Raw genomic sequence first — 25,060 nt, 5'->3', positions numbered from 1 at the left:
TCTAAAAACTGTGTTTAGGATTGATGACTCTGTACTCCCTCTTGCTCTGCATCCATCTACCTTGTATTACACTTGCCTTATACCAGCAGCCCTTGCAGAAGATGATATTTTCTCTCCTTCGGAAAGCTTTATCTGCCTTCCACGAGCCTGTTATAAGAGGCCTAATGAAGTGAAGCAGCAGAATAGACCACACACCATCGTGACGTCTTCATCTCTTTATTCAGCCTAGACACAAAGGAGATATTTAGCCGCCACACACACACACACACACACACACATGGATCTCAACAGTTTTGCATCTAGGCAACAGTGTCTGACTGCACTCCAGGCAGACTTGGGAGAGATGAAGGGGTTCAGGCTAATTTGGAGCAGCTTTCATCTGTCGATTTGTCTATCCAGCAGCCGGCGCTGCTCTGATTGAATCACCTTCTCTGGAGACGGTGAACACGGCAGGAGATGTGTAATTTAGATATGTGGAAACAAGTCCACAGGCACCTTCGCCGTCATCGTTGCAGACATGCACACTTAAAACTCATACAGAGCTCAACAGAACATTTGGTTGATGCATCTGTGAAGATTTTGTTGCAGTCCTCGTGCAAATATTATATTATATTGTTCAATAGCAGTTGAAAATTATGTACATGAATATAGGTTAAAATTGAATGATTAGAGTTTAAAATATTGGTGGACTACAGTTTAAAATGTGTAATTGTAGTTGAAAATCGGTATATTGTTTAAATAAATACTTTTACAAAAATTGATATTTCACTCTTTTTCTTCTCCGTTGACTAAGAGTTGAGATTATTCCTTTAATCTGTTCCTTTTTTAGATTTATAGAAAAAAATGTTTGTTCATTTTAATGTAGCCATTATTATTATTATTATTATCAGGATGCTTTTTTTTTACTCCAGTTGCTACATTAAAATGAACAAACATTTGTGTCTATAACTCTAAAAAGGAACAGATTACTCTGAAAATAATCCCAACTCTTTAGAGTTATAGACACAAATGTTTGTTCATTTTAATGTAGCAACTGGAGCAAAAAAAAAGCATCCTGATAATAATAATAATAATAATAATAATAATAATAATAATAATGGCTACATTAAAATTAAAATACATTTTTTTCTATAACTCTAAAAAAGGAACAGATTACTCTGAAAATAATCCCAACTCTTTAGAGTTATAGACACAAATGTTTGTTCATTTTAATGTAGCAACTGGAGCAAAAAAAAAAGCATCCTGATAATAATAATAATGATAATGGCTACATTAAAATGAACATGCATTTTTTTCTATAACTCTAAAAAAGGAACAGATTACTCTGAAAATAATTCCAACCCTTATTTGAAATGAGGGTGAGTAGAAAATGAGTGAAATTTAAATTTCCCTTTAAGGACGTTTAAGAAGGAAATGCTGATTTCATCAGACTTAAAATGAGTTGCCAGTGAGCATTGCTTAATTGTTAGGGGAACAGGGCAAGCAAACCAGCAAGCTGTTGCCATCTGCCATGTCATCAAGAAAATCCTAAACTCAGATTCACCTTTCCGCGCTGAGAGATAGATGTCAACAAGGAGGCGCTTCAAACTGCAAACATGAACTGAGCTTCATGTATTGAAAGGGTTTTAGATCCAGTTCTGTTGGAGCCAAATGTTTAAACATTTAGTTAATCAAGAGTGACTTAATACCCAGCGCTGCCTTTCACAGTAGATTTCTATCATGCAAGGAAGATTGCAAGATGATTGCACGTTGGCGAGTATCTGCTCCATGTCCCATCTGCGGCACAAAGACCCCCTCAGTGGGCGGTTTTGGGTAGTAATCCAGTAGTACAGGTTAAGGTTTTGTTGTTGGGATTTGGCTGGTGACCATATTTAAGGAACGAGGACAGTGGAGAACCTTTTCTTTTGGTGGTTTCTTTTTAGATTTCTTTAATCAAAGGTGGAATATAACAGAATTATTATTATTATTATTATTATTACTTCAACAGTATTATTGCACCTATATTTACCCTTATTTTAACAATAATACCGTTTTAGTATTACCTAAATAAAAGATGTAAATGCAAAAATGTCAATGTTTATTCTCTTAAATCCATATTGGTCATAAAATGTAATAAAATAATCCTTGTGTTTATCTCTGGGTCAAGGAGACCCGGTGGACCAAACACAAATGTGTTTGAGGTATACCTTGTGTTACTTCTGTCCCAACAACCTCCCTGACTTCCAGAAATCAAATACAGGGGATGTAGGTTGACACAAGGTATACCTCAAACACTTTTGTTTTCAGGCCACCGGGTCATCTTGACCAAGAGATAACACAAGGGTTAAACACTACTTCTATCCATTCAATTTAAAAATATATATTTTTCGTTCTCAAGACACTATTTTCTTTAGCTCTGCCACGTCTTTTTCGGTTTCCATTTTTCATCCTACTAACTAAATTCTGAAGGCATAATGGAGCGGAGAGTGGGCAAACAGCTGATAAGAGGGTCAAAGATGAGGCTGTACTCTCCGCTCTGCACCCAATTATCCTCAATCTGCCGGGCTAAACCCTCAGTAAATCTGAATTGGATTATTTTGAGACACTGGGAGCCAATTAGGAGTGACGTACAGCTGCACACACACAATGCAGTTAAGCGTCTCAAAGACTGGGGCTGGCGAAATAACAAAGGTTTCAGTCTCGGTTTATGTAAAAGGTGACCACTTGAGATTCATCGCAGGATGGCAGGGACGTGTGGAGAAAATGTATAGGGAAGGTATTCAATGCGCATCAGGTATTTTCGATGCAGAGAAGGAGACAGTTCTCCGAAATACCAGATTGAGCTGCAAATCACAGTCAACCCGAAACGATTCCTGGGCCAGTGAGAGCCTGTTGCTATGGAAACATCATCATCACTGCCACTGCTTTAATCCGTAGAATCCTGATAAGTTAACACGCGGCTCAGGCAGCTACCTTATGCTTCTGCACCGGCGGTGCAACACTGTGCCAGTATTGTAACGGCTCACTAGCAAACAAGATTTATTTACGAGTGTTTACATATTAGGAGGCAGGATGTGATGCTCTCTGTTGTGGCATGACTGGTTTACTTCACCTACGTTCTGAAGAGCGGTTGCACTCTTGTTGTTGTGAGGGATCACCTGAACAAAAGAAGTGTGATTCTGTCATCTACACAATTAATGCCAACTGGGAAATAGGCTACCGAAGACGTTTTGACAGTCAGGATAGATGAGTCTGGAACTAATGCCTCTGAGCCTCAGTGTTTTTTCTCCAGCAGAGCACTCAGTTATACAACCAGCTCAGCCATGACAGGGGCGCTGCATTGTTTTGGATTTGCTTCTCAAATCAGATATCCGTGGGTTTTTGCTTCAATAATCCTGCGACACGTTAATGTGTTCGGCCAAGAAAGGTGATCCGGCAAAATGAGAACGCCGCCATAAAAGCAGATCATGTTGAGAGGAGGAGGATGATCACACAAATGATACACAAGCCACAGCTGTGGATCGATGCGGACGATTATGTGCACTGATGCAGGTTTCTGGATGGCAACAGGGCGAGGGATGTAAGGAAGCTTTACTGACAGGAGTGAAATTCAAATGTGTGCTGAGTGTGTAGAATGATAGATGACGCTGAATCAAATAAAGGATTCTCGCTGTTTTCATTGATGTGCATCACTTCGCGGCTGCTGAAAGAAAGAAGAAGATGCTTCAAACATGCCGATTTAAATTCCGACAACAGGGTGCGAGATGAGCAGTGATCAGTGCAGCGTCTTCAGTCATCCGTCTGTCATGGTGAAGCAAGAAGTCAGAGCTCAAATCAGTATTCAATCGACGATCCTGCCTTGAACTGTGTCACATGCTCTGAGTGATGATCGGAAGGACGACTTCTCTGATATATGCAGCTGAAATGGGTTTTCTGTGAGTCTGGACTTTGAGAGGAGGTCGAGGAATACAAATTTTATAAAAATGTATAAGATTAAGAAGGCACATGTCGAATTACTGTTTTGATCAATGTATTGTCGTCTTTCATTTGTCGTTCAACTTGAAATATATTTGTTTGGACCAGTATAATCTTAAAAAGAAAGATATCTCATAATAGTTTAAATTACACAATATTTCAATATGTTCTGTTTTCATAACAATAACTTTTTTTACATGCACTTCCAGAAACCCTGTTTTAGATAACTTATTATTTTCTGTCTCTTAGTCACATGACACAATTAGTTGTAGTATTTGTTTATTCGGGCATGTCAGTTTAAATGATCAGCATCACACTTTATCTTATTTCAAGTAACTACTTGATTAATACTGTAACTATTAATTGATGAAAGCAAGTCTTCTCTCTAATAATTTTTAACATGACTTTATGTAAACCACTTTTGTACCACTTTAATGTAGATACATAATTGGTTTATTTTGGTATATTTGGTTATAATGGGTCAGGTTAGGCATTTGACTTAAAGCTATGGAATTAAATACTAGACATCAGGGATCAGAATTGGTTTAAAGTCACAACAATTTTACTTGCAAGAAGAGATTAATACAGAACCTTCTCGTGTAATGTCCGATTTCACTCTAAAGTAAGAACTATTTCGGTCGCATCTTATATTCCATCGTAAGTGTTTGATTATCGGAGAGGCAAAACCAAAGTTAAAATCCAAAAAAACCCCAGAGCCTATAATAAATTACAGCTGGTCTTAAATGAAGCAAACAAAGGTTAGTGTTCTTCATGATGGCTAATTTGAGCAAACCTGTAATCTGTCCTTTTGAGACATTCCAACACATTTCATTCCCTACTTAAACCAAGCAATGCTTTGAAACACACAAGCCATGATTAACATGTTAATACCAGTAGTTTAGCAAATCTGACGCACAATCTCAGTCATATTTCATCAAATATTTCCACGTTTCGTTTGGTAGCTAGAAGTATTTTTCTAAAATTCCAGTAGTTTTATCTAAACATAGGTCAAATAGACTTCAAGAAAATGCGGGTAGCCAAAATGTGGCCAGCAGTCAAGCCTTTGTTTTTATGTACCCTGGTGCTGAAAGGCAAAACTATAATGCCCTTCCTTGTATGGAAACAAGGCGTCTCAGGAGGTGAAGAACATACATTCAGAGCTTTTTTTAAATTTCATTTTCAGTGTTCAAATTCTGGACCCCTTGTGTTATTGTGTTTTCGTTGCACTGTTTTCTTGTCTTATTGAAAGCCTCTGTGTTTTCGCTCTTCCTCAGATGTGGACACCACCAAGGATCCTTGTCAGAAGGTTAAGTGCAGCCGACACAAAGTGTGCATCGCCCAAGGCTACCAGAGAGCAGTGTGCATCAACCGCAGGAAACTGGAGCACAGGTAAGTGTGCGCTACAACCAACATGTTGACAGGACATTCTATAAATGTAGCAAGAGGCTAATAAAGAACTCCTGCGTGAGTTATACAACCACATGTCGCTTAATGATGTGCTAACACACTGTGACAATGGCGATGGGGGGGGTTGGTGTTTGTGCAGCCTTCACTTTGCAGCTCTGTCTCTTTCTGTTCTTCTGAGTCGTGTTTGTCTTGTGTTCTTTAGACTCAAGCAGCCTGTTCTCAGGTCTTCTGATGGGAGTTGTCAGCCATGTCCCATCTCCTCTACTGGGCCAGTGTGTGGATCGGATGGACACAACTATGCCTCAAAGGTAAAAGATATGCAGATGATCAAGATGATCAAGTTCTAGTTGCTTGAAGGAAGTGTGTGTTGGTGTTATTGAGGGTAAAACGTGGCTGTATTTGCAGAGTAATTATGTTTACATGACAGCTGATAAGTTATTGCCTCAGTGCGACATGCATGAGCAGACAACCCTGTTTTCAACAATGGCAAACTAAAGAGAGATATTAGCATGTTTAAATGATCAATATCTACTTCAGTGGATCAGCTAATTGTGCTCACAAACAACCCCATGACTCATTCAATAAGGATTCATGTCATTCTCTCGGAAGGGAGCAACATTTGTCAAGGAGAACCAGTCAGACATCCATAAAATAATAATGTAAAGATATAAATAATAATGCCTGAACTGCAAGATCAACAATGAGAGGATGAAAGAGCTATGAGTCATGAGTTAAGCATTAGGCAAGTAAGTTGTCAGGCTCTTAAATAAATAACTTAAAGTCAAGTCACATAATGCTCTACAATAGTCAATTCACCAAATGACCCTGAATTATCAGTAATAAATAAAGAAATATTGGGAACAGTATAGGCGGTATAAAAATTAAAATTGGTTTGAAGTCATTTCTTCATAAACTTCTTCTTTTGAAATTCCAGCGGACAAGAGGTTACAAGAGTGAAGTACAGTACAACATAATAAAGGCTTCACTCCTCCTCCTGGTGTAATCACACCACGCTTTGTTTATACAATAAGTCCCTTGGAGGTGGAGACTTGTGGGATTTAAAGAAAGTTTTATACAAACAGACACATACTGATGAGTACAATAGAGTCCTATAAAGATATTTTTAAGAGACGCTTAAATCAACAGATTAGTTGCCCTTTAATTATTATGAAATGATCTTTTTATAATTAATATCAGTAATAGAAATTAATGGTAATGTTATAGGCAGTATAAAAATGTTATATTTGCACCTCTTTTGATCCAGTTTAAAATGCTGTTGCTTGATTTTAAGGGAAGCATTTCCATTAGTGATCGTTGTCAACAGCTGACATACAATATGTCGGGACATCTGCAGAGGTTTGGAGACTCTGGAGGTGGAACAGAGGTGGTGATGTATGGCCTCAGATGGACCAATCGCTGCTCACCATGACAGAAGTCTGTTTATTGATTTATGTTGCATCTCTTGAGTCTCGACCTTGGGCTCCAGTGGAGGACAGGATGGACAACTCAGAAGTCTAAAATTTGAATGAACAGACTTCTCTTGAATATTTGATGTTGTTGTGGCAATCCCAATTTTGTATTTCACCTTTAAATCCCCCTTGTTAATGTCTCTGGGTGTTTATTCTACGTGTGTGTGTCTTGCAGTGCAAGCTGGAGCAGCAAGCGTGTCTCACAGGAAAGACTCTGACCCTCAAATGTTCAGGTCTGTGTCCTTGTCCGACAGCAGCCTCCCCGTCGAAGGAGAGTAAACATGGTGAGACCATTAACACAAATCCTCGGCTCTAAGAGTAACTATCCCCGTGTAAATAATCTTCATCAATGACCTTGTGAAAAAAAAAGTGAAGGCCCAGAAACTGTCTCTCCATCACAGATAGCTGCACCGGACAGGATCTGGCTGACCTCGGGGAGCGCTTGAGGGACTGGTTCCAGCTCCTGCAGAGCAACGCCAAGCAGAATAACAACACTAAATCTGGAGCCAGAACCACTACCACAGCCTACACCACCTCAGGTTGATCAACTCTTCTATCTATACAGCATATATGTTCATTAATACATCATCATATAAATGATTTTATTTGATTTAGTTAAATATTTCTTCTTTTTTTTACTCCCGATTCAAAAGACTGTTTGAATATAGAGTTCTTCATTAGCACTGCACAGACTTATGTTATAAAAGTAATTACAGTCTTGAAATGAAAAAAAAAAAACATCAGCACATTAAGAGTTTATTAATTGGGTCCAACTTACTTTATTAGTGTACTGCTATGCTCACTTTGAAAACTCTGACCTGTGCAGCTATAGCAGGGGCTGACAATTACTTTACCCACGGGGCTTCATTAAAACATGGCAGTGCTGAAGAAATTAATTGATGATTTAACAGTTTCTTTTTCAGTAAACATTACAATGCAGCCTTAAGAGGTAAAAAGCCAGTGTCTTTTTGAGCTGGTCCCAGGCCCAGATAAATGCAGAAGGTTCTGTCAGTTAGGGCATCCGACATAAAACCTATGCCAAAACCAAACGTGCAAATCGAAACAATGACTTCCATACCGGATTAGTCGGGGCCCGGATTAACAATGATCACCATTGGTGCCGATAACCTACAGGGTAAGAATGGAAATTGGACTACTGTGGGTCCAAGTCGAAGGAGGAGAGGAGTAAGGCGGGTTCACCAACTTTGAACATTGGGACGATGATGGGAAAAGCTAGAGAGTTGATTGACATGATAGAGAGAAGGAAGGTGGATATACTGTGGCTCCAGGAGACCAGGTGAAAAGGTAGCAAGGCGAGAAGCAACTATGGTATTGAAAGGAAGAGAAATGGAGTAGGGGTTATCCTAAAAGAGGAGTTTTTTTAGGAATGCAAATAGTGTCAGATAGACTGATGAGTACTAAGATTGAAATTTAAGATGTGGTGTTAAATGTTATTAGTGGCTATGCCCCACAGTAGGGATGGGAACTAGAGGAGAAGATCAGTGGACGCAAAGTAGTGGTATGTGAGAGTGTAGCAAGTTAGCATAGGATGGTGGTTAACAGGATGAATCTAGTGGCAAGAAAGATGAAGAGGACAAAGGCAGAACAAAGTGGTGGAAGATGAGAATACAGAATTGTTCTATGGTTTTCAGGGAGAAGTTGACAAAGAATCAGGGTGGTCAGGGAGAGCTTCCAGATGCTGACCACCCTGATTAGGGATAAAGAGGGACATGTGTTAACAGGTGCCACAGAAGTCATAAGAAGATGGAAATAGTACTTTGAAGAGCTAATGAATGAGGAAAATGAAAGAGAACAAAGGGTAGAAGATGTGACTAAAGTGAACCGTGAACCAACAGAGGCATTGAAGAGGATGAAGAATGAGAAGGCAGTTGTTCCTGATGATACATGTGGAGGTATGGAAGTGTCTAGGAGAGGAGGCAGTAGAGTTTGTGGTTAGACTATTCAACAAGATCTGAGAGAGAGGAGAAGGCTGAGGAATGGAGAACAAGTGTGATGCTGACCATTTGTAAGAATAAGGGAGATGATCGTAATTGCAGTAACTATAGAGGAATAAAGTTGATGAGCCATACAATGAAGTTATGGGAAAGAGTAGTGGAAACTTTACGTGCAGGACATGTATGCCAACTGTGAGACAGCTGTGAGGTGTGCTGTTGGTGTGACAGAGAAGTTCAAGGTGGAGTTGGGACTACATCAGGGTTCGGCTCTGAGTCCCTTCTTGTTTGCGGTGGTGATGGACAGACCGACAGATGAGGCTAGACAGGAATCTCCATGGACTAGGATGGTGGAGGAAAAAGCTCGAGAGGTGCTCTAGAAAGGAGAAAAATGAAGGTTTAGTCGCAGAAAGACAGAACATATGTGTGTAAATTGGAGGAACCCAAGTGGAACCATGAGGCTATGAGTGGAGAGAAGGTGGAGGATTTTAATTATTTAGAGTCAACAGTCCAGAGCAGTGGAGATTGTGGAAAAGACGTGAAGAAATGTGTTCAAGCTGGGTGGAATGGTAGGAGAAACGTGTCAGGAATTCTGTGTGATAAAAGAGTATCAGCCAGAATGAAAGGAAAGATATGCAAGACAGTGGTGAGACCAGCGAAGCTTTGTGGTCTAGAGACAGCTGCACTGAGGAAAAGGCAGGATAGGAGATAGAGATGGATAGGATCAGGAATGAGTCAATCAGAGGAACAGCACATGTTAGATGTTTCGGAGATAAGGTCAGGGAGGCCAGAATGAGATGGTTTGGTCATGAACAGAGGAGGGATAGTGAGTTTATTGGTAGAAGGATGCTGGGGTTAGAACTGCCAGGCAGGAGGTCTAGAGGAATTACCAAAGAGAAGGTTTTATGGATGTAGTGAAAGAGGACATGAAGTTGGTTGGTGTGAGAGAGGGGGATAAAGAGAACAGGGTTAGATGGAGGAGGTTGATTCGCTGTGGTGACCCCTGAAGGGAGCAGACGAAAGAAAAAGATTTTCAGTAAACATTCGGTGATAGCACTGTTCATTTGTGTTTTTGAGATAATATTTAATAAAAAATTACAATTGTATAACATTATGATGGAATCAAAATGGGGAGAAGGCGCTAAAAGGTAGAGGCTCTTTATTTATAGGTCGATCTTGGTTTTGATTGGTCCAAAACACCTCCTTGGTAAGGGTCTCCAGACATTTATAGCCTAGAGGAAACCTTATTCAACCTCTAGTAGCCCTGGGCTTCACTTAGTGCCGTTGGTGTAGCTCGCAATATCAAAATATTTGGTATCCTCCTCTCTAGAGCATTTGTGTCAAACTCAGTTACTAAAGAAAAAAAATAAATAAATCACAGTTCAATTTAGGGATTTAACTCATTTAAACCTTTGTGTTATGATGAACGACCTCTGCCAGCAGGTAACCTAGACCCACAGACAAAACAAAGGGATAACGCAAACAAGGTTTAAACACATTACCAATTTTGACCATCTGTAACTAACGCTGGATTAAGAGACATTATAATTATCATTGCGATGTTATTTTTTCATCATTGGATCCTTAATTTCGCATAAATACATTTTTTTGTATGTTTCTTCATAATTGCTGACATCCTCAATCTCTGTTTCTTAACTTATCTTAAGCACTAGCATCTACATAGGTCATTAAATTAACTTGGACTTTAATCTGCATTCATTTAAATTGGTGGGCCTTTTTTTGTCCCTGGGCCTTGAGTTTGACATTGGTGCTCTGTAGACAGATTACCTTAAAAATAGATAGTAAAGATAGTTCACCCAAAAATAAGTTTCACTCATTTTCTACTCACGCTCATGTCGACTAAGGTTTGGGATTTTTTTCAGAATAATCAGTTCCTTTTTAGAGGTATAGACAAAAATGTTTGTTCATTTTAATGTAGCGACTGGACTTGTAAAATCCCTCTTGTATTGAAGCCTTGACATGAGGAATTGTTCCAGAAAAATGTCTGTATTTCAGCTTTGTTTTTTAGCGGATGAAGATATTTTATTCAGCAATTAGAATTATCGGCCTTGTCGCTTCCAGCTTTAGGTCATGTTCCGATATGACCAGGTCTTAAACCGTCCCAGATATCTACACTTCATGGACCATCAAAGGGCCATGTTTGGCCCTCAGACTGCACAATTCCAATGTCCTCCCACCTTGAGCCTTCTTTGGTTTATCATCAAAAAAAACCTGTGTTAAAACCTCATTTCAAAAACCATGGCATCATAATTCCATGAAAAGACATTTATTTGGGTTTTACATGACATTCATTCTGTCAATCATGTCTCGTCAGTGCTGGACCGCAGCCTGGTGGCCAGCTGCAAGGATTCCATCGGCTGGATGTTCTCCAAGCTGGACACCAACAACGACCTGTACCTGGACCAGGCCGAGCTGGCCGCCATCAACCTGGACAAGTACGAGATCTGCATCCGCCCCTTCTTCAACTCCTGCGACTCGTACAGAGACGGCAAGGTCTCCACAGCGGAGTGGTGCCTGTGCTTCTGGAGAGAGAGTGAGTTTTCCCGCACACATTCACACGCTTGTGTGCAGACATATTCCCTCAGGTGTTGCCATTCAACAGGAAGCCACTTCTTGTGTTGTCACTATTTGTCTTTCCACTCATGCTTCAGTTTCCCTGCGGTGAGAAACGGTCACCACGAGGCTCTAGAAAACATCACGGCTGCTTGTTGACAGGACTGTTGTCCCACGGCTCTCACAGAGATGGTCTGTCAGCAGACCAGTCGAGCTGAGACTTGGTTGAGCAAGTCCCCTGAAGTGTTTAAGAAAACAACAACTGATTGATTTTTTTACTATTTATTCACATTGTTGTCAATCTCATGTGAGCAAATCCAACCATTTAAAGTGGTAGTTCAACCAAAATTCAAACTTTTCTACTCACCCTCATGTTGACTAAGGGTTGAAATGTTTTGAGTTATCTCTTTCTTTTTAGTTATATACAAAAATGAATGTTCATTTTAATTTAGTGACTGGAACTCAGTTGTCTTCGTCTTCATATTTGTCCAAAAATACACAAAAAAACATCCAAATACCTCCATACTGCTCGTCTGTAACGTCCCTTTTGTATTGAAGACTCGATATGAGAAATGCTCAGAAATAACTTAAATAATTCTGTATATTTAATTCAAACTTATTGTCAGTGGCATGTTCAAGATTTATGGTGATGGTCTGGGATCTTCCATTATAAACGAGCGTAAAATGTAGACTAATTTTGTTTAATACAATTCCTCATGTCGAGGCTTCAATACAAGATGGACGTTACAGACGAGCAGTATGGAGGTATTTGGATGTTTTTAAGTGTCTTTTTGGATGAAGATGAAGACGAAGACATCTCAGGTCCAGTCGCTACAATAAAACGATACTTGTCGACTCAATGACATGTCAATGAAAATCCACTCTTGTATCCTGGAAAACAAATGCTCGTCTTTTCTAATAAACGTCGCCTGATTTTGACTCTTCTCGTGTCTTTCTTCAGAGCCGCCCTGCCTGGCTGAACTGGAGAGGATCCAAGTGCTCGACGGCGGTAAAAGAAAGTTTGGTGAGTCTCTACATAAGAGGATTTCAACCCAAATGGATCTTTTTCTCTGGCGGGTCATTTTAATCAAACACATCCTGAGCAGGAGGCATGGATTACTTCCCGATCAGCCGTGTGGATTAGATCTGATACTGACAGACGGCAGGAAAGGTTGTTATCTGTGTGTGTGTGTGTGTACAAATGCGTGCATGCAGACTTCAGAGAGCTGACTGGGCTGTGATTCAGAACTATCCAAGGACACGGAATGGCAAAGGGCCATTTGATGTTCCTTGAAGCAAGTGTTGTTTTACTGGCATCACTCGTGTGTGACAGTCCGTTACTCTTGCTCGTTTTCTTAACTGTTCCAAGCCTAAATGGGCTTCGACATGCATGTCTTTGATTTCTTTCTGTTCTGTCACATTCAAGAAAGCGTTCACAAAACTTAAGCTCACTTCACCGCCTGGCAAGGAAGCTGATTGAAGGCTCACGTGCCGTCTGAACAATAGGAAAATGCCTTGACTTGACATGAATGAAACAATATCCACAGCATAAGAGTAAATAGAGAGTTGAAGTTTCTTCTTGTTTTTTTTTATTTACGCCTGAATGCAAAGGCTTACAATTAGCAAGTGTTTCAATTTTGTTCAAAGACATATATATATATACATTAAAAAATATAATAAAGCAAAACAAGCATCATAGCATTGATCCAGTTCAATTAACATTGTCAGGGGTAAAATAATGTATTATTTTTTCATCTTCAATCATACCAGAATGAACCAGAACTTTGTATTTTATCCAATTAATTTGACTCTACAATAGGTGCAGCCCTTTTCCTTTATCTATGTGGATATTGATGTCAAGGTAAAGAAATATACTGATGAAGTATCAACGTTTCTGACAGTTAACCCTGTTTTTATACAGTCTATTTTTCATAATCATTTAAAATCCGTAACTAATTTATCTTTTTTAATCTTTTTCTATTTTTGTGTCAGCTTTTAAAGGGACAGTTCACCTAATCATCATTTTCTACTCATGTCGACTAAGGGTTGCTATTATTTTCAGAATAATCTCTTCCTCTTTAGAGTTACAGGCAGAAATGTCAATATCACCATTGCTAACCTAGCTCAATTGTCTACATCCAAAAAGACTTACCAAGAAACATCCAAATACCTCCATAGTATGGAGTTATAGACAAAAAAGTTTGTTCATTTTAATGTAGCGACTGGAGCTCAGTTGTCTTCGTCTTTATCTCGTCCAAAAAGACACTTAAAAACATCCAAATACCTACATACTGTCAATCATATGCCACTATTACCATTGCTAACCTAGATCAATTGTCTACATCCAAAAACTTACTTACCAAGAAACATCCCAATACCTCCATAGTACTCGTCTATGACGTCCATCTTGTATTGAAGCCCTGACATGAGAATTGTTTGGAAACCTTCTTCTCTAGAAGCTCTCACAATATTTAACTGGTGTGTTTTCTGTCTGTGTATTATGTTAGCCTTTTAGCTTCTGGTGAACAAGATTAAAATAAAGACTTGATTAATTTGTTCTAAATAAAATATTCTTGTCAGGGCTTCAATACAAGATGGACGTCATAGATGAGTACTATGGAGGTACTTGGATGTTTCTTGGCATGTCTTTTTGGATGTAGACAATTGACCTAGGTTAGCAATGGTAATGTTGACATATGATTGACAGTATGTAGGTATTTGGATGTTTTTAAGTGTCTTTTTGGACGAGATAAAGACGAAGATAACTGAGCTCCAATCGCTACATTAAAATTAACAAACGTTTTTGTCTATAATTCTAAAAATTCTATGAAAATAATCCAAACCCTTAGTCGACATGAGGGTGAGTAGAAAATGTGTGGAATTTAGGGTGAACTCTCAAATTTCTGTTCCCAAAATTGTTTTCTAAAACATTTTTTACATATTGAGCTATAAATGAGTTATCCCTTTATAAAATATAATGTATAAAATTAAATCAAATAAGCATATCTAGTCGAGTGTTGTTATATGTGACATTTTAGCAGTGGCATGTAAATAATTGTGTGCTAGTTTGATAGTAAATAAAGATAGATTGTCTGGTGAGTGCCTGACATGGCGCTGCCTCTTCAACATATTTGTATTCATTATGGGATGCAGAACTGGCAGCCGCACATGCTGGAAACATTACAGACCTACTCGGGCACAGATCCATGTGCGACGAACCAGCACGCAGGATATGTTAATCCGCTCGCCACAGTGAAAACTGTCCCCTCATGTTGCAGGTCGATTCATCCCGAACTGCGACGAGGACGGTTACTACAGGAAGCAGCAGTGCGACCGGGGCGAGTGCTGGTGCGTGGATCAAAATGGAGGAGAGGTAGCCGGTTCACGGATTCTTGGCAAGCCCGATTGCGGTAAGAACATTGCAGTCAATGCATCAACCACAAAATTAAAGTGGCTTGAGCGACAAACAAGTCCCCTGTGGACCCGGCCCCTGGTGTCCACCAACACACCCACCAGTCTCTCTGCACAAGGCCTCCTTTATTTTAATGACTGCAACATCATTCACTGCAGGAACCCTTATTCAAGCGTCCGGAGTCATTTGCATTCCAAAGTGACGTTGTCGCCGAGTGAAAAAGTCTTTCGAGACAAATGAGGTCTGAACCTGCTCCTGATAACAGCTGCTCCGTACAAGATTTGGAAATTACCGTTAAAATTCAATGTCAGACACTTGCCCTTCGTTTAACTCAGGACTCATTCATCCCTTGATTTAAGACACATTATTTCCAATTTGTCACTATATATCTGTGTGGACCATACGTCTTTATTTGTGTATATAAATCACATTTTCAGTCATTGCATGGTTCAATTTAGCAACTGTGTATCTTTTCATTGATATTTTACCATCAATTTAAATTAGAGTGATCCCAAAATTCAAATTTTACTCATTTTCTACTCACCCTCATGTAGACTAAGAGTTGGTATTATTTTCAGAGTAATCTGTTTCAATTAAGAGTTAAAGACAAAAACATGTGAAGCTCAGTTGTCTTCGTCTTCGTCCAAAAAGACACTTAAAAATACCAAAATACCTCCATACTGCTTGTCTGTAACGTCCATCTTGATTTGAATCCTCGACATGAGGGATAGTTCCTGAAAAGAAATTATACAGAGCTATATTTTAAGATCATTTTTAGCGGAGGCTGCTAGGCTAGCAGCCTAATTCTTGCGCATAGAAAATGAGTGAAATTTGAATTTTGTGTTGATCATTCAATTTAATAAAAATCTCTAAGCTTCTCCTAGAGTTTAGCGATTGTCAGAATTTCTCAAATTTGCTGTAGCTTTCTCAGTCAAATAAATAAAGCAATCACATGAACAAAATTATATAGAATGCATAATGTAACGGTTATTTTTCTTTTGTTTAATCAATGCATTCATGTCTAAGAAACGCTAACATTTAGCAAGTCAGCATTTTAGCAATTAAAAAAAAATGAATACATTGAACATCCTTGATCAGCATGATCTCATTTATGCTGCAGTTAAACACTTACTTCAACTAACATTTCTTGTTAAATACAATGTGAATTTGGTATTCACATTCACATTGTTTTGATATTGAGCTATGTTAGCTTTTAGTGATACAAATATATTCCTGTTAAGAAGCTGTCTCGCCTGCAGTTGACACAAAACTCTGCAGCGAGAATTCTAACCCGCTCAAGTAGAAGAACTCACATTTCTCCGATCCTTTAAACTCTTCACTGGCTTCCATTTTCTTTCAGGATAAACTTTAAAATTCTGGTTCTTACTTTCGGATCTATTCATGGTCAGGCTCCTCCTGACATCACTGATCTGATCCAGCCTTACACCCCAGCTCGGGCTCTGAGGTCTGTGGATCAGAATCTACTGATGGTTCCTCGCACACGGTTCAGGACAAGAGGAGAGAAATCCTTCCAGGCTGTTGCTCCTAAGCTTTGGAACGATCTTCCTCTCCCTCTGTGTTTGATGAATCTACTGACTCATCTTATCTTAATACGTTTTTTTTTGTTCAGGCTTTTCCTTGATTTTCTGGAACTCCTGTGTTTGTCTCAGTGTTATCTTGACCTTTAAAGTATATACTTTATTGAATTTTGTTTTGATTGTTTAAGCGCTTTGTGACCCTGGTCTGGAAAAGCGCTATATAAATACTAATTACTTACTTACTTACTTACTTTCTGTTACATCTCAAATAAAGGTTTGCTAGTTTGTTAATCCATACATTTCATAAAGATAAAAATATTTTTTTATTGAAGCAACCTAAAGGTTTGTTAACTTAATTTTAAAAAGTTAGAAAAATATTGTAAACATTAGTTAAGTTTGTTTACAAGTGTTTTATTAATGTACAATTGTAAAAATGAATTTATTTGAGTTATATTAGCAAAGCTCTCAGGCTAAACCAAGCGACGCGTTAACGCAATTTTCTTGTTTGTTTATTCACTTTAGACGAGGAACTGTCGTATTCGGGGGATCCAGGAAGTGGCGTTGGATGGGAAGATGAGGAGGAGAAAGGAGCCGAGGAGACCGGAGAGGAGGCGGAAGAGGATGAGGGAGAGGTGGGAGAGGTGGATGATGGGGGATATATCTGGTAGAGCCAATATGTAGTCCAAACTTTCTACAACAGCATTGTGATGGTTTTACACACATACACAAAGATTGTGCAACAAGGAGTTGGATGTGTTTTACCTCTTAATTGGAGAGCACAGGTGATAAAGTAAATCGTCTAAAGGGTTGGGAAACGGTTAGGAGCGTTCACAGTTGGGCGGGTGGTGCAACATTTTATCATTACGGGGGGTATGAAGTCGACAACTTCTGTTACTCATTCTTGTGAATCTATCCTTAATTATGTTCTTCGTCCTTGATCTGTTATTTCAGCCGAATAATGGAGACTGTCAGCAGCTGCTCTTGCTTGTTAAAAATCAACTTTTATATGTAGTTTATGTAAATTAACAACATTTAAGTTGACGGTTGAAGTGTAACAACCTCACGTCATTTTTGCTTGAGCTCAAGTGGTAGTTCTCTGTCCCGCTTCATGAAGTCATGACCTCACTATTTAGCTTGTAAATAACATGTGTATCCCCAAGAAAAGAGTAGTCATCGAAAACCTTCCAGGACTAGCGGAGCTTGTTTGCGTACATTGTATCAAAGTGTGGATCAATTATTGTGTTTAATTCAATATAAAGAAGGCTTTAAATAAACTGGTCCATGTGGCCTCCATGGTCACCGTAACCTGGCGTTGTTGTTATTGTTACCGTGGTGGAAGTTATTATCGTAGGCGTGATGAGCTGAAGAAATTTTCCCGAGGCGGAGGAATCGATCTCATGAGGACACATGAGCGTGAATTAGACGGAAGCTTCATGACACCCTCCGTTGACTGCGTGTTGACAAAAAGCTCTCACGTTCCCCGAGATGGCGGGAAATGGGGGCTGCAGGTGTCCCGCTGGGTGTTTTGTCTTCTCGCTGGTTCACAGATGTCTGAGTACCTGACAGTGACGCAGAGTCCAATCACCAGAGGGACCAATCACTTCCAGCCTCCTGTCAGTGCACCGATGCTGAATATCTGACTTGTTTGATGAAAACATGTGTTCAGAGACCTGCAAGGGAACTCACACACATCTGCCACAGAACACTTTGAGCAATGTTTCTTCAGCAGACTCCTTTTTTAATAAACACACTTAATATTAAAGTTAGTGATGACACGATTAAGCTTCATGAGCCACTGAAGCATTCCATCCGAGTAGTTTCACTTTAAATTAAATGTGCTTGAACTACTTGTATTTGGGGGAACAAATATTAATGTTTATTCAAGAATAGCACATTTTCCACAGTGCTTGGCTTCAAGCTGTTTGTTTTTTTTTAGATTATTTCATTTTGAAAATATGTCACAGAATTATTATACTTTATCAGGAGAGATCAGCTCAAAATGCTGCCACACAGGACATTATTTATTCTTTCTTGCGGGCTCCATAAGTATAAAAGGTTGGTCGCCAAGTCTCACAAAAATTTGTCAAATCCAAAAAATGTGAGTGGAGATCCATTGCGTTCCGATTGCACCTAAATTTCCAATTTCGAGGAAAGCTGGGAGCACATCCTGAACCGGTCAAGTGGAAATCCGGTTCTAATTCAAGTATCATTATTAGTAACCTATTATACAATTAATTTAATTTGCTGGCATCATCTTACAAAGGCACATGTGAGCCTGAGAACCAAGTGTCCATCTCATTTGTCAATCACTGTTACAGTTTGCTCTGAGAGTCCTGCAGCCTCCAAACCCTTCTGACTTCTTCTTCTGTGGTGTCTAGAGCCTTCCACACGTCCGTGTCTCTTGTCTCGGTGAATTGATGCAACAGACTCTGCAGCACGGTCACTGGGACGCTGAAGTTGAGGTGAGGGTAGGTCACTTTGGCAGTCAAGTCTCTAGTGTTGCTGGACACGATTCCTGCACAGAAAATACAACACGGTCCTCTTGTGCCCCCTACTGATCGCAAAGTGTACCGACTCACCGAGCAGCTCTCCGGAGTGTCTCCGCACAACAGCGCCCCCACTGGCTCCAGCTTGAACGGCGCATGTGGTCTGCAGCATGACGGGCTTGTTGTTGAGGTTGATGGTTTTGGAGATGATGCCGCTGGTCAGGGAGGGTCCACAGGTCTGACCTAGACCACCATAGCTGACCACTAACACAGAGTCTCCTGAAAATAAGGTATACTTTAAGAAGCACTAGTTTCAGATGGATACAAAAGAAACATTCTAATATCACCTGGAGAGAAGCTCTCAGCCATGTGGGGAATCAAGGAATGTGGAACGGATTCTCTCATCTGGACCACGGCCACATCATACGGAGACGTCACGCTAGTGGAGAAGAGAACATCTCCAGGGACAGTAAGGACTCTGTAACATAAATGTTTGGTTTTTTGTGACACAATTATTTTCAGAGGAATCGTTTCCTTTTTTAAACTTATAAGTGAAAATGTTTGTTCATTTTAATGTAGCGACTGGAGCTCAGTCTTCATCTTCGTCCAAACCACACTTACAAACATCCAAATACCTCAATAGTGCTCGTCTGTAACCTCCACCTTGTATTGAAGCCCCAACATTAGGAATTTTTCCGAAAAGAAATTAAACAAGTCTATATTTTAGAAGAAGATACGAGGCTATCAGCGTCGATCCCATGGCCACTAACACTTACAATATTTTTCAATAAGGACAAACGTGTAGCTGGAGCTGGGAGAACTAGAGCTTCCACAAAAAAACAAACTTAAGTTCTTTTGGAAGAATTCCTAATGTCGAGGCTTCAATACAAGATGAAGTTACAGACGAGCAGTATGATGGTATTTGGATGTTTTTAAGTGTCTTTTTGGACAAAGATGAGGACAAAGACAACTGAGCTCCAGACGCTACATTAAAATCAACAAACATTTTTGTCTATAACTCTAAAAAGGAAAAGTTTACTCAAATAATCTCAACCTTTAGTCGACATGAGGGCGAGTAGAAAATGAGTGAAGTTTGACTATCATTACATGCTCATGATAAGATTTACCTATTTTTTTGATGGAACTTCAGGGTGACTGTCGACTGGTCATGGACGACATGCCGACAGGTTAGAACTAAGTCAGGGCTAACCACAACACCAGACCCCCAGAGGGACCCACTGTCCACAAGACATACAGTCGGGTACCCAACAAACATGGTCTGTTGTGCTGTGCTGGAAATGTTCAGGTTTCTCTCCACCAGCTGGAGGTCTCTGAGTGGATCTTCAGCACCAACACAAGATAATATGTTCCTGAGGATGACCTGGAACGAGCAGACAATGCTGAGTCCGATCCACTCGTTTGCCTTCCAACCAAAGGGCGACACAATCATCCCGATGAAATGAAGACGATCCGGACCTTTGACCCCAAAGAGACCTCCTCCCTCCGTGCCGGGGAGGCAGCGGGCATCGGTGAGGATCACGACGTTGTCATCTCCGGCAAGGTTGCTGACGATGCCTCTGCTTATGGTGTTGATGAAGAGGTCCAAACAGAGGGAGCCGAACGGGGATCCACATGCAACGACTTGCTCACCTTTCTGTAGAGATGAGCTGTTTCTCCATTTGATGACACCTGAGTCAGCCAGGTGACTTGTTTTAAGGACAGCAAACCAGCTGAGGAACTGAGTGTTTCTCACCAAATCTTCATCCTCTACATTGCCATGGAAACCCCACTGGTCAGTCTGCAGAAACACAGACTGTAGAGACTGTCTGAGCTCCTGACAGTTGACCAGCAGCACAAGTTCAGCTTCGAATTCAGGGATGGATCTGGATGATCTCTGGCTGCCCAAACTTAAGCGGATCTGAAGTGGTTTAGGGAAGCTGTCGGGAGGAAGACACTTGTTGTTTCTGCTTAAAGACTTCGGTTCGGCGAGGAACCGGGAGAAGGGGAGTCCGGCGCAGAGGACGACACCGGCACCGGAGTGAACGATGACGCCGCTGCAGCTCACCGGTGCCGTCCGGCCGTCCGACACCGACACCACACAACACCGCTTCTCGACCTCTGTCAGGTCCATAATAATTCCTTTATGAATATACTGTGGAATCCAAACGCAACAGTGATCATGCACCGTTTAAAAAAAAAAAGCGAATCCAAAGTTTGTTTACTTTCATGACGCCGTCGACTTACTTCCGGGTTCCGCCTCCTTCGGCGCGTCGACTCACGGAAAGATACGAAGGTTAACGATTCATATCATTGGCTAATGGGGTAAAGGTTGTTTTTTTACAAAACAACAAATGTTGTTTTTTTTGTGAAATTGAGTAATACTTAACTCTGGCACTCTCAGTACCACACGGACCACTCATCGAGTGTAAACAAGTAAACAAAAAAGAACAGATGAATATTCACAATTTAATGACAAACGATTAGAGAATTTTAAATGTGTTTATTTGTCAGACTTAACACACAATATAATTTTTTTTGTGGGTACCCTTTGTAAATAAATAAAGTAAAATATACATAACATGTAATACTGCACTTGTTTAACGTGTTAACTCTGAGTACTCTCATAATACCACTGCCTGTGATACCGAATCACAAAGTACTCATGTTAAAGTGGTTTGTGTTATTAGAACCATTGTCCTTGTTAACAATCAAATCTTTTACCACAGAATATAAAGCTTAACATTCCAGTAACACAAAATAAATAAAACTATGTTATCGTCTAAAATGACACCTATTCATTTTTAGATTCATATAGATTTAAGAACAGCAGCACATGTAGAGGAGTAACCTCGCCCTCTAAAGTTTAAACGGACGTTCTCTGTAACATAAAACCTGCTGCCAAAAATAAAACTGACCAAGAGAGTGGTTGACAGCATGTTCTACAAGGCCTACACAACTCTTCACAGACTTGAGGAAACGGTGGAACCACCACAATGTTTGGTAAGACTGATTATTGACCACATAAAGCAGGGGTGTCAAACTCAATTGCACAAGGGGCCAAACGTTAACCCCAATAATGTTGGAAGGAAAAGTAAAATGTATAGACTTGTCGTCTAGTCAATAACTGATGTAATATCAGTTATCCTTTTAATAATCTTATCTTTAATCATTTAATAAGTAGTGACTGAAATTTTGAGCTAAATCTCTTTAAATGTCTTGCCTGCCTCATCAAATTGTGGGCTAGCTGGATTTTTGACAGTTGAGTTTGACACAAAGCAAACAAGCTACATAACCCCAATGAAGTTCTGACTCGTACCCAACCACTTCGCGACAGGTAGTTGTGTGTGTGGAACATCTGTTTGTGTGCTCTACAGCACCAGTTGAACAGCATCAGTTAGTCGATGTACTGAGAGAGCCACCTGAAGCCGTCTCCATATCCTTGTCTTTTCAGAACGCTGCACATGAAAACCTCCATTGGCCTCAGATTCAGCTCCTTCAGATAGACCTTGCCCTGGATACAAAGAAAGGAGAAATCAAATAGGAATGCCTTGTTATCCATCAAAAGCAGACACAAAAGAAAACATGGAATGCCTATAAGCAGTTTTCTGTCAGTACAATGTTATAGTTAATGATTTAATGTCTAGATATAACCTGTTAAATTAAACATGTTCAATTTTTTACTTCTTATCTTTATAAGTTAAGTGCGTTTAAAATAGATCTTCGACCTCTATTGTACTCGTCAGTATGTTTCTGTTTGTATAAAACACTCTTTTCATTGAAATATTCACATTAGAAAATGTGCTTAAACCCTGTCCATTGAAAATCTTTTTTTTCTGAAGATTAAATCAGGATCACCCTTAACCACACCCACTCTGCTGTAATTGGTTTAATATTGAGGTTTGTCACTGTTTATTAATCCCAGAAATCTCCATCTCCAAGGGACTCGTTGTATAAACAAAACGGGGCGTGATTACAGCTGGCTGGAGGAGGAGTCATAATGGACTTCACTCTCGTAACCTCTTGTTCGCCCAGATTTCAGACGGAGGAGAACTTTATAAAGTAATAAGTTCAAAACATGGTCATGATGAGAGACTTACTGCATCTTGGAGAGGAAGACTTCAATATTTGAAACATCTTAAACATGTGAGTGAGTCAGGAAAGTTTCACACTAGTTGACCTTTAAATAAAACAACCTTTACATTACTGTTGAAGGTTTGTTTATCACTCAAACTCATTACCTTTCCTGTTGTGTGTCCATGAAGACCAAACATCACTCGGAGGGAGTCCTCGCTGATGGCCTCTGCGCGATCAATCTTGTTCCCCAGGATAAGAACAGGAACATTTGCGATCGTTTCATCTGTTAAAAGCGCCTGAAACCCCCCAAAAAATTAATTAACTTCTATAATGATGTGACACAAGTGAAGATCGACCTACATCCAGTTCAACTTTAGCTTCTACAAGTCGCTCATGGTCAGCACAGTCCACCATGTAGACGATGCCGTTTATAGCGGGGAGGTAGTTCTTCCAGATTCTACGGGCTGCGATAGAAACACAACATTGACACACAGGTGAGTTTGGACGAGCAGCATTCTACTCATACCTTGCGTGTGGCCGCCGAGATCGAAGGTTGTAAACGTCATCCCCGCGATGGTTAACTCCTCAGAAGCTGAGAGAAAGCAACACAACTCTGGCTCAATTATCACAAACAACACACCAAAACAGAAGTTAACGCACTTGGATGCAGCGTCGGAACATGTTGGCCAAGGCGGTCGTCTCTGAGCATGTGCAGAAGCGTCGTTTTTCCAGCGTTGTCAAGTCCGAGAAACACAAGCTTGCCGGACTTCTTGTACAGGCCTGAGTTAAAATAGTGGAAAATTCAAACGGGTTCATTGAATAAAACGATTTAAATCCTTTTTTACATTTTATTTAGGGTTCTATTGGGGAGAAGACAAGGGGTAGCTCCAGAACACACATTTAGTTGGTCAATTTGTCAGTAAATGTATTCTTGTATCTAACACTTATGATCTGATAACATCAATCGACTATTACAACATGAAACTATGGTTTATTTTGACAAGTGAAGAATGTTCCGGAGCTAGTTCAAGTTACCTAATAGTTGGAGGACGCCGCTGAAGCCTCTGTAGATCCAGTCAAATATGAAAGACATGGTGGTAGAATGCCTGGAATGAGGAGTCGAGTGAGATATGAAACACAGTTATGAGGTTCATGAGGACATTGATTCTCAAAATAAATGGACATTAATGGGTAAAAAAAGACTTGCAAGTTCCTGACCTGCGTTAATTCTGCTGGTATGTGTAATCTGTGTATAATCACACAAAAGAAAACGAGGGTATTGGAAGTACCAGTTGGTTCTGGGAGTAACACTGAACCTCCGATGACTATTTTTACAGCAGGTTGTGGCAAGGACACTTGAGCCAAACACGCGCGCGCGTGCACACACACACACACGCGCACACCTTTCACTCTTGCGTAAAATTTGCGATCAATATGTTTACATGTTTGTACATTTATTCATTTTAATGTAATAACAATTCTTAATAATAATTGATAATACAAATCCCTTCTTAGTCATAAACCGAACAACTTAACGTACCGCGAGACCTTAAACAATATGTTGTTACAACCTGTTTTCCCACGAAGGCAAACATGATCAAAATAATAACATTTAAACATTATATTAAAAAGATAATCGTTTGTTGCTAAAAAAAAAAACGACGATCTGTCAAAGTGTGAGCGATGTCAGTGTCGACAACATGATCTCGCAGCTTCTCAAACTTTATTTTTGTCAACTATGTTCAACAAACGTATAGCTCAAGGTAACATATCGTAAAAATAAAATAGAACATAAAGACTATATTTGGTGGATTTACCTTGTTCAACTTTGGTCCTGGAGTTTGTTCCGAGTTTGACCGGTCGATTGTTGTGAAGCTAAAAAAGTTGACAGCTAACCGGAAGTACGTCACTTAAGTAAATAAAAGCGTCGATAAAAGTGCGCTTGAGGAGAAGGGAATGATAAAGAGATGACTCATCAAATACTGTTCCTTTATATGTTTATCTTAGAAAAGCGCAAAAATACGACAGCAGTCATGTGAGTTATTTATTTTTTATGTATTTATTAAAAAAGGAAAGCTTGATAATTCAAGCACTTTTGCTACAAAAGTGCCCAGTTAAAGCGTTAAAAAAAATGTTTTTTATAATGGTGTTTATAAATTTAATATTAAGGTATAATAGCTTGCAAAGCGTACAT

At 39.8% G+C, this 25,060-nt stretch overlaps 3 protein-coding genes across 3 annotated transcripts in view; 1 reads left to right on the top strand and 2 right to left on the bottom strand.

The window, feature by feature from the left end:
* The window catches only part of spock2 (SPARC (osteonectin), cwcv and kazal like domains proteoglycan 2), a 33,573-nt gene extending 15,962 nt beyond the window's left edge, over nt 1–17,611 (top strand). The window contains exons 3-10 of the mRNA XM_087803116.1: nt 5,229–5,343; nt 5,564–5,669; nt 7,006–7,114; nt 7,232–7,369; nt 11,118–11,336; nt 12,318–12,380; nt 14,635–14,766; nt 16,829–17,611. Of these exons, the coding sequence (XP_087659242.1) occupies nt 5,229–5,343; nt 5,564–5,669; nt 7,006–7,114; nt 7,232–7,369; nt 11,118–11,336; nt 12,318–12,380; nt 14,635–14,766; nt 16,829–16,974 (1,028 nt within the window). The 3' untranslated portion in view covers nt 16,975–17,611. The remainder of the gene's footprint in view (nt 1–5,228; nt 5,344–5,563; nt 5,670–7,005; nt 7,115–7,231; nt 7,370–11,117; nt 11,337–12,317; nt 12,381–14,634; nt 14,767–16,828) is intronic.
* Nucleotides 17,612–18,100: 489 nt separating this feature from the next.
* tysnd1 (trypsin like peroxisomal matrix peptidase 1) lies at nt 18,101–21,003 on the bottom strand. The gene is made up of 4 exons (XM_087802563.1): nt 19,920–21,003; nt 19,140–19,270; nt 18,886–19,071; nt 18,101–18,821 (listed from the first exon to the last, which is right to left on the bottom strand). Exons 1-4 carry the CDS (start codon nt 20,921–20,923, stop codon nt 18,619–18,621), a joined length of 1,524 nt encoding a protein of 507 aa, XP_087658689.1. The 5' UTR covers nt 20,924–21,003; the 3' UTR covers nt 18,101–18,618.
* Nucleotides 21,004–21,244: 241 nt separating this feature from the next.
* sar1ab (secretion associated, Ras related GTPase 1Ab) lies at nt 21,245–24,768 on the bottom strand. The gene is made up of 7 exons (XM_087802281.1): nt 24,684–24,768; nt 23,902–23,972; nt 23,527–23,646; nt 23,393–23,458; nt 23,227–23,330; nt 23,031–23,162; nt 21,245–22,303 (listed from the first exon to the last, which is right to left on the bottom strand). Exons 2-7 carry the CDS (start codon nt 23,957–23,959, stop codon nt 22,187–22,189), a joined length of 597 nt encoding a protein of 198 aa, XP_087658407.1. The 5' UTR covers nt 23,960–23,972; nt 24,684–24,768; the 3' UTR covers nt 21,245–22,186.
* Nucleotides 24,769–25,060: the final 292 nt, after the last annotated feature.

This window comes from Callionymus lyra, chromosome 11 (genome assembly GCF_982586985.1).
Source record: "Callionymus lyra chromosome 11, fCalLyr1.hap1.1, whole genome shotgun sequence".
NCBI classification, from domain to species: domain Eukaryota; kingdom Metazoa; phylum Chordata; class Actinopteri; order Syngnathiformes; family Callionymidae; genus Callionymus; species Callionymus lyra.
This window is presented reverse-complemented; position numbering and strand designations above follow the sequence as displayed.

What these genes read in the sequence shown, in the direction of transcription:
- tysnd1 (XM_087802563.1), bottom strand. Translation starts at nt 20,923, where the DNA reads ATGGACCTGACAGAGGTCGAGAAGCGGTGTTGTGTGGTGTCGGTGTCG. An exon ending in GGCTGAGAGCTTCTCTCCAG is followed by an intron (nt 19,072 to 19,139) that starts GTGATATTAGAA and finishes CCTTATTTTCAG; the next exon opens with GAGACTCTGTGTTAGTGGTC. An exon ending in ACACTCCGGAGAGCTGCTCG is followed by an intron (nt 18,822 to 18,885) that starts GTGAGTCGGTAC and finishes TTTTCTGTGCAG; the next exon opens with GAATCGTGTCCAGCAACACT.
- sar1ab (XM_087802281.1), bottom strand. Translation starts at nt 23,959, where the DNA reads ATGTCTTTCATATTTGACTGGATCTACAGAGGCTTCAGCGGCGTCCTC. An exon ending in CGGCGTCCTCCAACTATTAG is followed by an intron (nt 23,647 to 23,901) that starts GTAACTTGAACT and finishes ATTTTAACTCAG; the next exon opens with GCCTGTACAAGAAGTCCGGC. An exon ending in ATGGACACACAACAGGAAAG is followed by an intron (nt 22,304 to 23,030) that starts GTAATGAGTTTG and finishes CTTTGTATCCAG; the next exon opens with GGCAAGGTCTATCTGAAGGA.